This window comes from Rhinolophus sinicus, chromosome 2 (assembly GCF_057876585.1).
Source record: "Rhinolophus sinicus isolate RSI-liver-muscle chromosome 2, RSI-T2T, whole genome shotgun sequence".
Taxonomy (NCBI): Eukaryota; Metazoa; Chordata; class Mammalia; order Chiroptera; family Rhinolophidae; genus Rhinolophus; species Rhinolophus sinicus.
In genome coordinates, this window is record NC_142502.1 from 108604299 (window position 1) to 108616236 (window position 11938).

At 47.9% G+C, this 11938-nt stretch overlaps 1 protein-coding gene across 8 annotated transcripts; it reads right to left on the reverse strand.

The window, feature by feature from the left end:
* Positions 1–74: 74 nt before the first annotated feature.
* Positions 75–11791, reverse strand: ATAT1 (alpha tubulin acetyltransferase 1). Of its 8 annotated transcripts, XM_019717360.2 has the most exons (13): positions 11640–11790; positions 11112–11172; positions 10908–10999; positions 10722–10782; positions 10487–10600; positions 10201–10302; positions 5972–6017; positions 5785–5853; positions 3979–4050; positions 3567–3810; positions 909–988; positions 782–824; positions 75–428 (listed from the first exon to the last, which is right to left on the reverse strand). In XM_019717360.2, the coding sequence occupies exons 1-13, from the start codon at positions 11744–11746 to the stop codon at positions 254–256; spliced, it is 1266 nt and encodes a 421-aa protein (XP_019572919.1). In that variant the 5' UTR covers positions 11747–11790; the 3' UTR covers positions 75–253. The 8 variants fall into 8 exon arrangements, with proteins under 8 accessions (XP_019572919.1, XP_074188721.1, XP_074188722.1 ...); XM_074332620.1 differs by lacking the exon at positions 5785–5853; XM_074332621.1 differs by lacking the exon at positions 782–824.
* Positions 11792–11938: the final 147 nt, after the last annotated feature.

Sequence of the window (11938 nt, forward strand, 5' to 3'; positions counted from 1 at the left end):
GCGAGGATGGGGCTGAACTGGGGCAAGGAGAGTGGGGGGCGATTGAAATAACAACAGTTAAGTTTCTCAGGAGCTCTCGTGAGAAAAATACATACTTTATTGCTCTGGTTAAAAATAAGATACAAATGATTTAGCACTGATAAGAAAACCTGTTGAATGAATGAATAAATACATCTATTATGAGGGTGGGCTTTGGCTAGCTCCTGTAGAGTGATAAATAATACTGACTTTGAAGGTGTGACGGGGGTTGCTGTCACCAAGGCCTGGTGCTGCGACGTTCCTGCAAGTTTCGAATGAACCTGGCGTTCAACATGTCCCCAGCCACTGTCCAGTACTGGGCTGGCGGGGCCTGTGCCTGTGGAGGAACTGTGTGCATGGGTTCCTCCCCATACCCATCCTGTGACAAGACCTGCTCCTCACTGGCAGACCTGGTAGGTAGGAGGGAGATGGAGAGTGGGTTATAGAGGTACTGAAGTGAGAAGTAAGAGCACACTCTTCCAGGTCTGTCTGGCTCTTACATAGCGAAGGACACATGATAGGGTATGAGACTGGAACCATTAGCACTATGTCCAAACTTGAAACTCCTCAGACAGTGCTGAAGGAAGTACCAGAATTGAACCAGTGTGGAAAGAGGCTTGTAGATATTAGGTAGAAGAATTTGGGAGAGGAGCTGGCGTCCAGTTTGGAAAATAAGATTTCAGAGGAAGGAGCTGAGAGTGATGTTAGGAAAGGAGACAGACAGAGGTGGTGGGCGGCTGGTAGGGGATGGGCGGGGCCTCACCTCTTCTCTGTTTCCTGTTTCCCCTGCTTCCATTCCTGGTTGCCTGGGGAAATACCAGGCATGTGCATGGGAAGGCTGGAGTTAAGTAGAGAATATGGCCTACTTGATTTGAGGGATGAATACTTACCTGTATTGGAGGATGAGGAATTCAACCCCCCATGGCGGCTGTAGCTGCAGCTTTGGGCTACCAGCCCTGGGGAAGTCCCCCTGTAGAAGAAATGGGAGATGATGGGGAAGAGGCTATAGGATGAAAAATGAGTGGATATGGAGGAACCGGAGGAGAGGGATAAAAGGAACAGCACAGGAACACAGAGAAATGTAGTTATCCTTTCTGTGGGGTTTTAATCTAAGCTGTGCCCCAGAAAAGGGGAGGGAGCTCATTTTATACCCCCAAAGATTTTCTGGAACAATCCTGATTTGTTGCTTTATTATTTCTAGTTGGGGTAATGTATTAAAAGTAAAGCTTAATGTGATGCGAATCATCTCATAAAAACAGACTCACATATAGGCTACACGAATTTGTTGGACCAGGTGCCCTGATGTCTGGTTTGGAAAACAGTTACTTTAATTGTAGGGAGTAGTCAAGTTGAATTTAGGAGGAAAAGGAAGGGAACCTTTGAAGATATGTGACAGACTATGTTGGGCCCTCAACAGAGGTAAGGGATTGTCTTGAGAGAGGTCCAAGGGTTTGTGTGTGGAGGAAGGGCAAGAAATCAGTGGGAAGAGGAATCCAGGGAACAATTGGGGGATTGTTATCAGGACATAGTGGATCCCAGGGATTTTGGTAAATCTTCACATCTCGGCAAGGGCTGGCCTGGGGTAAAGGGTAGAAGTCATTGGGGAGAGCTGGAGGTTTCTGGAGGGAATGGAGAAGTAAATTCAGAAGCCTACACAGAGGATCCAGTGCCATGAGAGGAGGCAGAATCCGGAGGAGAAGATCCAGCAATGAAGTGGGGATGGGCAGACAGACACCAGATCCTGCAAGGAGAGCTCTAGGACTCCTTGCTGGAAGATCTGCAGATCTCAGCAGTGAGGAAGAGGAGAGGGACAGACATCCCTAGATCCCAGGACAACAAGTGGTGACACACAAATGAGGCTGAGACCTTAAGTTGTTTTTTTTGGGTGTTTTTTTCATTGAAAATGTCCATTTAAAAAACACAAAGGAATTCATACTTTATTCAGACAACACTAAGAGGGAAAAGAAAGGGGGAATGAGTCTGGAGAAAGGGAGATCCTGCTCCCAAGGATTTGGGGAAACACAGTGGGGGTACCTGATCTACCACATATTCAGAGGGTAGGGAGGGGGAAGGATGTTTTATACCCCGGGTATGGAGCAGGGAAAAAGGTTCTTGGTATGGAGAAAAGAAGAAAGGAAGGTCAGAGAAGGGTTTCCCATCATCTCAAGACAATCTCACAAGACAGGAATATATCAGCATCTAACTGCTGGGGGGGAATGGACGCGAGCAGTTCTGGGAGCTAACAGATCCTTGAGACTCATGCTTATCTTCTGAAACATGGCTGTGATCCCAGGGTGCTTGCTGGGATCTACTGCCAAGAAAATGACTCCCTCACAGAATCTGGGTCTGGGGGAAGTGGTAGTGTCTTTAGACCCCCAAAGCAGACATCAGCTCGGGTTCCCTGACATATACACAAAACATGTAATGAAGAGCTTGGCAATGTTGAGTGGATCCCTTTATGGAGCTGGTAAGTCCCTGTCCTACCTAACTGACCGCTCTGAAGCAGAGCTCATTGGCTGGCGTCAGCAGGCTGAAAGGTAAGTGTGGCAGGTAGCACAAAGCCGTCTTAGGGCCACTAGTAGACACTGCAGAGTGAATATGGGATTTACTCCTCGGACAAGACTCCTTGAGAGGCTTCCCTGGCAGAGGAGGCCCTTGGACCTTCCATGGTGTTCCAGAGTCTGCCAGCAAGCCAGTGTGTGCTTCTCTGGATACTTAGTATAACCCACCCCACCATGGGATCTGGCAGCGATTCACGCTGTCTGGGACTGTTCAGAGACCAAGTTAGGAGAGAAGGGATGCTTTTCTATGGCAAGAAAAGCCACAAAGTAGTAGGCCATCTGGGACCCTGATGACCTAGTTGTCCAAAAAGGGCAAAAGGGAATCCTATGTGCTGTCAGGTTCCACTAGATCCTGGGGAATGCAATGGAAGAATGGGTCTGGGGTTCTCAGGGGGAGGGGTCTCTGCCCACCCAGGGTTTCCCAGGAAGGGGCGGGGGTTAACTATCTCTCAGTATCGACTGTCATCAGAGCGGGGAAGGGAGCTGTGGAAGGATGTTATGGATAGGAGGCAGGGAGAGGGAAAAGGGGGGAAGAGAGAAAAACAAAAGTCAGAGGTGAAGAGAAAGCTAAGGAGAGAAATACAGGAGATGCCCACTCCGCCTGCTTGATGGACTCCTGCCACACAAGGCACTGACATGGGGCCAGTGGCTTCCCAAATTGTCAGAGACATTCCCAGCAAGTATTGTACCACAATTTCCCCCAACTTAGAGGCTCAGTTCCCCCCACCCATGGATCTGGATTCTTCCTACCCTTCCAATTCTCACTATAAAACTAGGGTCCCTAGACTCCATATCAAGTCCTGTTCTGCTTCCTCACTGTCATTTATTCCCAGAGCACTCCCTCAAGTATTCTCCAATATATTCTCCAAAGGTTTCAGGACCCTCCCAACCCACCTGTCCTATTGGTTCACGTCTCTGATGGATTCAAACGTCCCTCTGCTATTTCTAACACACTCTTGAGGCTCCCTAGCTTCCAAGTCCTATTACCTGGTGCGGCGACGCTGGGCTGGGCTGCCCCCGGGGTCGGTAGCCAGCAGGAGGCGGGCGGTAGGGTGTGGGGGGCAGAGGCGCAGGGAACGCAGCAGCTCCTGCTCTGGCACAAAGGGGCGGAGGGGACCCCGTTCTGGAGAGTTTCCCAGGCTGCTGGAGCGGGGGGGTGGGTGGACTGGAGGTGTAGCTCGGCGAGGGGCCCTGTTGAGGGGCCAAGGAGGCTCCACAGCTACCTTCAGAACTGAGGAGAGGGACAATAAAGAGCAAGACAGACAAAGGAAAAAAGGAGAGTGAAAAGAGTCATGACAGCAAAAATTAGGGTAGAAAAAAGAAACTGCAACCTTTAGACTGAATGAATCGTTTGTTTGAGTTAAGGCCCCCAAGCCCAGACGCCCTACCGCAGTCTTACATTCTCGGTCACTAGAGGAGTATGGTTTAATGTCTCCCTCTGCTCTCTTGGGTGGTAGCTTCCTCGCTGGAGCTGGTGGTGGAGAAGACACAGGCAAGATAAGCATCAGGAGACACATTCTGCACCCCTCCCCCTGGCCCCGGCCCCAAACCTCTGCTCCCTGACACCACAGTTCCTTCTGGGGAAGGAGGAGAGCTTAACTCCATCACAGAAGCAGTAGCTCTGTGGTAATACCATCACACCGAAAAGGAATCAGGGTCGGGAGTGATGCTGGAGCACTTCTGAGGCGAGCCAGAAGGAGGAGGGAAAGATCCAGGAGGAGACTCGGGGGCCTGGGAGGCACAGGACAAGGGTGGCCAAGGGAGCTGAGCTCTTACTGGCAGCGGGTGTTGCCAGGCCCCTGGGATTCTGGGGCCGTGCAATGGTCCCAGCTGGGGCCAACGAGGACCCCAGGTCCCTCGAGATGAGATGGACAAAGCCCTTGGTTAATCAGGAATTCTGTGGAGAGGTCAGGAGAGGTTGGGGTGGGCAGAACCTCTCCTTCAGGTGCAAAGATGGAAAAAGATTGAAGTTTTATTAGAAAAAAAAAAAGGATGAGGATAAAACATAGACATGTGCAAGGGAATTACCAGAGTAAATGGGTAAAGTACAGCATAGGGGATATACTCAATAATATGGTGATAAATATGTATGGTGTCAGATGGGCACTAGACTAGTCAGGGGGATCACTTCTTAAATTACGTAAGTGTTTAACCAGTATGCTGTACACCTGAAATTAATACAAAATAATATTGAGTGTCAAAATAAATAGTGTAAAAAAGTAAATAAAATAGTCAGCAGAGTAAATGGGAGGCTAACTTATTATCCAAAGCTCTGCCTCCCGCCCCCTCACTTCTCTACTTGCTCCCTCCTTTTCCCTCTCAAGAAGTTCTCCATCATGGGTGGCAAATGAGAGACATCTCAGGAAACCCATGGAAGCTTTATCCACAGTCCCGCCACTGTGGACGTGCATCCTCACACTCCTTACTGGCTCTCATCCCTACAGCCCTACATCAGCAGGAGCCAGATGGGGCAGCCTGGGAAACCAACTGTCACAGACGTGAATTGCCTCAGTGCCTGACACTGGCTGAAGCTAATAACTGGCCCTGGACTGTCTTTGGGGTGGTGGCTGCCCGCTTTCCTGGCCATGAGGCAGGCGGGGCCCTTCTGTGTGAGTGTGTACTGGGCAGCCAGCAGATGGCTGTGCTTCTCTACCTTGGGAGGCAGTGAGGCGGGAGTGGGGCTCAGACTGGCAGGGAGCGCGTGGTGAGGATGGAGGAGGACACATGGGCAGCATTTCAGTACCTCCGAGGTCTGCTGCCTCCAGATCAATTTCATTATTTGGTTGGTAATGTTATAAATTCTGAGCATTCTCGTCTAAATCTAGTATTTAAACTTGGGTCCATTCATGTCACTATTCTGTGACTGGAAATGGAAGGGCTGACTGCATGTGCCTGACCCTCACTGACTGACAGACATGAGGGGTTTACAAAGGAACGTGACTCTGGCCTATGTGTATGGACCCAAAGCAGCAAGAGACTCCATCAACATCCATCGTTAAACAGGCTCCCAATGAGCTTGCTTCGTTAAGTCTCAACAAGTTCAAATGCACTGAGCTCCCATGAGGGCAGAGGCAAATGGGTAAGCACTGCTGGACACTAGGTTGCTTTAGAATTTTTCTACCCTGCCCACAGATGACACGGTGCCCTGTGTGGCCTCAGAGTAAGGCGCCATCACTGCCCTATGGGCCCACCAGTGCAGCTTTACCAGCGGGAGAAGGATCAAGCACAGCAGCGCGAGAGTGTCGAGTCGCCCTCAGAGAGGGAGCGGGGGGCCCTGTGAGGAAGGAAGCGGTGGTGTCCCTCAGTGCGGGGCCAGTGGGACCAAGCATCCAGCTCTCTCCTTTCCCTCACCCCAACTAGCTGACCAGCACACTCAAGGTGAGAACACTTACGATGCTGGTGGGCAAAGAAGCCTTCGAAGATCACAAAGTTGTTCACCTACAAGACAAAACGAGCCAAATGTTACAGTTGTCCATTCAGTCACTCAGCACACACGTGGGTATAGAACCCTGTGCTGGAATAACCAGCGGGAGCAACAAAAGCCAGCCTGCCTGTTCTGAACAGACTCAGTCACTCAGACCCTGATAAGCTGTACCCAAAGTTGATATGGAATTGCAAACGACTTTGAATAGCCAAAACAATCTTGAAAAAGGAGAACAAAGTTGGAAGATTCACACTTCCTGATCTCAATACTACAAAGCCACAGTAATAAAAAATGGTGTAGCAGAGGCCTAAGGAGAGATATACAGACCAATGAAAAGTACTCAATATTATTAGTCATTAGGGAGATGCAAATCAAAACCACAAAGAGATATCATTTCATACCCATTAAGAGAATTATTATTTTTTTAAAAAGGGAAATAAATGTTGGTGAGGCTGGGGAGAAACTGAAACACTCAACCATTGCTGGTGGAGATGTAAAATGTTACAGTCATTGGAAAAACAGACACAGAATCACCACATGACAGCAATTCCACTCTTAGGTACATACCCAAGAGAATTAAAAATACAAGTGCAAACAAAATCTTATACACAAAAATTTATAGCAGTACTATTCATAATAGACAAAAAGTAAAAACCACCAAATATCAATCAGCTGATAAACGGATAAACAAAATGTGGTGTACCCATACATGTTCTTCAGGCATAAAAAGGAATGAAGTACTGACACATACGACAATATGGATGAAACCCCTCAAATGTTATGCTAAGTGAAAGCTAAACACAAAAGCCACACATTGCATAATTCCATTTATATAAAATGTCCAGAATAAGCAATTCCAGAGAGTAGATTATTGGTTAACAGGCTGGGAGAATGGGAATGGGATGTGACTGGTGAACTGAATACCATGTTTCTTTTTGGATGATGGAAATGTTCTGGAATTAGACAATGGTGGTAATTGCACAACATTGTGAATATACTAAAAACCACTGAATTGTGTTATTTTAAACAGTTAAAATAGTGAATATTATCTTAAAAACAAAAAACCCAGACCCTACTTTTAGTTTCTCCCAGGACCCAGGCTAATGAAGACACAGTGCACAAAATGTCAAGGAAGGCATCCAAAACTGCCCAAAGAAAACCTTCAAAACGAAACTCATTAGCAAGGCCAAATGGTTTGAGTACAGAAATACTGAGAAAAACTAAGATTTCAGTAGGGTTCGAATGGGTGGGGTTGTCGAGGGAAGACGTGCCGGAGGACAGGGCAGCACTCCGAGAACGACTAACTCATCACTGCAGAGTGATTTCATTATATTATCACAAACTGGCAAATGTGACCACAAACTATATTACAGCATTCAAGTTGGCCTTCACAACAATCCTTGGAGGCACTATTTTAAAGAAGAGTGAAAAAGGCTTGGGGCCATGGCTTGCTCAAAGCCGAGTAGCAACAAGTGGCAGAGCTGGGCCTCAAGCCCCAGACGCTTGATTCTAGCTGCAGCATTTCAGCCAGGAGTTCAGTGCGGTCATTAAGAGTGGGCCATGGGTTCAAATTTGAGCTCTACCAATTAGCAGTGTGAACTGGAGCCAATAATAGCACCTACCTCAAAGAGAAGTACAAGGATCAACTGAGATGATGCATGCAGATACCACACAGAGCTCGTGAAACATTAGCCATTATTATTTATACTTGATATTGCTCTGGTCTTACACGGTACCTGGGTAATGTGTTTGTTGCCAAATACTGTGCTCCTTCCACTGCTCTCTGCTGCCTCTTAATGGGAAAAACACATGTGGAAGACACTCCGAGTAGACCCTGCCTATCTCCTGCCTTGACCCTGCCGTAATGTCTGCCAGCCCGCCCTCATCTTCCCCACAGCAAGCACAGGCCCAGTACTCCAGCCACACCAAACTGCCTGCAGTGTCCTGACAGGTAGCTTAAAATGTCTCTGACTTTGCTCATTCTGGTTCTTCAACATGAAAAGCACTTAGCCCATCCACTTCCGTCCCCCTGACAAACACTCACCTTTCAAGATGAAATGTCAGCCAAGCCTTTCCTTACCCAACCTCAAGCCCAAGGTAGTGCTCTCCACCATGTCCTATGCCCTCTCTAAGCGTGTCAATCAAATCACTTTCCCATGGATGAACTGTCCATGTTCCTATCCAAGGCTAACTTGGTAACTGAATCCCCAACCCTTCCCACCCAATGACATTGCTTTAGCAATTTTCCCCATGTTCTCTGACATCATCAAATTTCCCTTCTACTGAATCATTCCTTTGTGGTTAATTCTTCCAACTGAAAAAAATCAACCATCTCTTGATATGCTTCCCTCTCTAGTTATTGCTCTATTTCTCTGTTCACCTTAAAGCAGCATTTAGAAGAGTGGCCTAGTCTTGCTCGCTCCAGTTCCTAGCTTCTCCTCCCCCCCACCACTGCACCAAAATAGCTCACCAGTGGCCTCAAGCAGCTAAATCCATCGGTCACTTCTCAGACCTCTTCTTATCTCACTGATCAGCAGCAGGTGACTCAGTAAGCCATCCCTTTCTCCTGGAAACAATTTCCTCACTGGCCTTCCAGGTCACCCTGCTTGTAAGTTTTCATCTACTTCACTATTACTCCTTGGTCATACTTGCTACTTTGTCCTCTTCTCCCTGATTTCTTAAATGAATGCCCAAAAGCATAAGTCCTGGGACTTTCTCTAGCACTCCTTGATGATCTTATCCTGTCTCACTGCTTTCAGTCTCCTGTGTATACTGAAAACGCTCCACCCCAAACCTTATCTTTGACCTCTAGGGAAATACCTAACTATCCACTCAACCTGGACTTTATCACAGACATCTGCAATTAACATATTCAAAATGGAGTCCCTCTACTTCTCCCAAAGCTGCTCCATCAACCCTCGTCGTTGTCTCAGCTAATGCAACTCCATCCTTCCAACTTCTCAAGCCAACAGCTTGGGGAATCATCCTTCACTCTATCCCTCTTTCTTTAGAGAATTTAACAGGAAATCTTATTTCCTTTAGCTTCACAATATTTAAAATTTGACCACTCCTTACCATCTCTACTGGAATCACCTTGGTCTGAGCCACCACCATTTTTCATCAGGATTGTTGCTTCCTAACTGGTCTACTTTCTTCTGCCCTCGGTCTCTTTCTGCTTATTCTTAACAGTTAAAGTGATCTAGTTAAAAGTAAGTCAGATCCTATCATCTCTGCTCAAATCTCTACAATGGTTCTCCTTTTTTCACTTAAGAGTAAAACCCAAAGCCTTTGAAATAGCCTTTAAGGCCCGAAATGTCCTTCCTCCCACGTTACAGCTGATCTCATCGCCCACACACCCGTCACTCATGGTACTCGAGTCACACCAGCCAATTCACTCTTCCAGGCATAAGCCTACTTCACGGCCTCTACACTAGCCATTGCTTCTGCCTGGGATGCTCTCCCTCCAGACATCTCTTGGCTCTTATTCTCACCTCCTTTAACTTATTACCCAGATGACACTTCCTTAGTGAGGCTTCCCTGCTTATCCCATTTAAGCTTGCAATCCCACACTGCCATCCCCACCCATGGCACTCCCAAGCCCTCTGCTGGCTCTCATTTGTCCAGAACGCTTATAATCAATCATAGTATATACTTGTTTATTATGTCGTCTGTCTCCTCAACTGAAATATAAGCTCCACAGGGGCAGGGACTTTTATCTGTTTCATTGTGTAAAGTATTCCTAGCGCCCAGAACAGTGCCAGGTGCTCAATAAATATTTGTTGAATGAATGGATAGCATCAGTAACATTACATTGCATTTACTTATAAACCAATCACCTTCCCCATTATAGACCAAAACTCCCTGAGGACAGGGAATGTGTATTATTCTGGGCCCTGAATAAATGTTGATTGAATAAGTAATGGCTTATGTGAAAGCAAGGAGGAGAAATGAGCTGGCTATGTTTAGGGCACAAACATATTATTAGGTATACAAAACAGCCATGATGAAGAGTCAAAATAGATGAGAGCTGCAGAATGAGACATGGTTAAAAAAAAAAAAAAAAAGCTTAGTTGTGTAAAATGAATCCCATATAATGAGGAATAAGGAGTGCTTGGAAGGTGCCACTTTTCTGCCCCCAAATAATAAGTAAATTCGATGTGAATGCTCAGCGGGGATCTAGCTTGTGAAACCTCTAACCTGTGGGACTGTGGTCTCCAGGTTGTAGTGTTTATTTAGGAACTTCAGCAACTTCTGTGAGGGTCGGTCAATGGCCAGTTGGTGTGGTTCAACTCGCTCCTTCTGCAGGGAACAGGAGACTCAGGATAGGAGGAGGTGAGGGGAGAACATGCCAACAGCACTCAGGAGCCTGGGAAGGGAACAGGAGGATATGGGGACGTGGGGGATGGGACGGTGGGAGGCAGGGCTCTGGGCAAAGGGGCCTTGATCTCCATTTTGGAGAGACTGGTGAAGAGATAAGTGATACCTGCAACATATACTGGAAGAGTTCACGCCCGTGGCCATGGCGTTGAAGTGACTCATGTATATAAAAGTCCAGGATGCAAAGTGGTTCCACCTCATTGTGAGCCTCACGATCATCCTAAGAGGAAAAGAACAATAAATATCTTTTAGAACCAAGACATCGTTGCCACCTCCCAAACTCCAGCACTTTTGTCTTTAGGAATCAAAACATGTGAACTCTCAGCTTCCAATAAACTCACCAGTACAAAGAGTTTCTTGTATCCAACTTTGAGGAAGCCAATAATGGCTCCTTTTCCAGCCCTATAGAATGGGGAAAATAATGAACAAGCTAGTAGCAGTTATGTGAAAGAGGTCGAGTCAGAAAAGGGAGAGGGGCTGTGGGAGGAAGGAATTAAACACAAGGTGGAAGAGCATCTGGCACTCACGGTCGAGCTGAAGTGTCTTTCAGCACATACATGACATGGCGGTTACTCTGCATCCTGGATGCACTGGTGATGGGGGCAGGAAGATGCTGGGCCTGCCAGGGAGATGACAGACTTTCGGCAAGTTCCTTCCGAAGGATCCAGGTCTCCCTTATCTCCATCCCCAGAGAAGCCTCCCCTTTGCCCCATCTAAAGACTACCCAATACCTTGGCAGAAGCCTTGCCCAGTTCATCTACAATGGTCATAATTTGCTGCTGCAAATCAACACTAGAGAGGGAGGAGATAAACAGAAAAATCACTGAATGAGAGGGTTCTAAACAATCACTCCCAGGGAAACTGGACCACAACCCCAACCCAAGTTCAGCACTTAAGACGCTGACTTTACCTTGGAGTCTTCCAATCTGATTTTTCCACCCCACCCCTATGGAACCCAAACTTTTGCCACACCTCCTTTCAAAGTGGTACACTCCCTCCTCCCTTGAGGTTACTGTGGGGAGGCAGGAAGGGCGGGCCAACCATATCCTTTGGTTGGGATCACGTATTTGGCCAAGAGGTAAAAAGTCATAGATCCAAGCGGATCAACCCCATTAAGTCTAGAGTCAAAGGTCGCCAACGGGGTGAGCCAGGACATCAAAAGGAGTGGTCACTCATCAGTGAGAAGGGGGCGTGGTGCCTGGATCAGGTTTCTAGAAGACCCGGGAGAGAAGGGCCTTGGGGCGGGTTTGAGATGTCACCGGGCTGGCGTTGTGGTTCCGGGTCGGCGGGCCGGGGGCCGCAGGTGCTGGTCCAGCACCGTGATCCGCTCCGGGAGCAGCGCATCCACGTCGAACGGGAACTCCATGGCCCATTGTGCACGGGGCCCCACCCCACACAACGTCACTTCCGCCCCTCCCTCGCCGCCCCGCCCTTTGAAGTCTATTTCCCGGTTGCGCTGGGAGGGGCGCAGCTTCTCCTTCCCTCCGGCAGCGCCGTCGGCTTCGCGACGCTCCTCTTCACCACTGCCAAGGCGGTGGGGGCCGTAGCGATGCAGTCT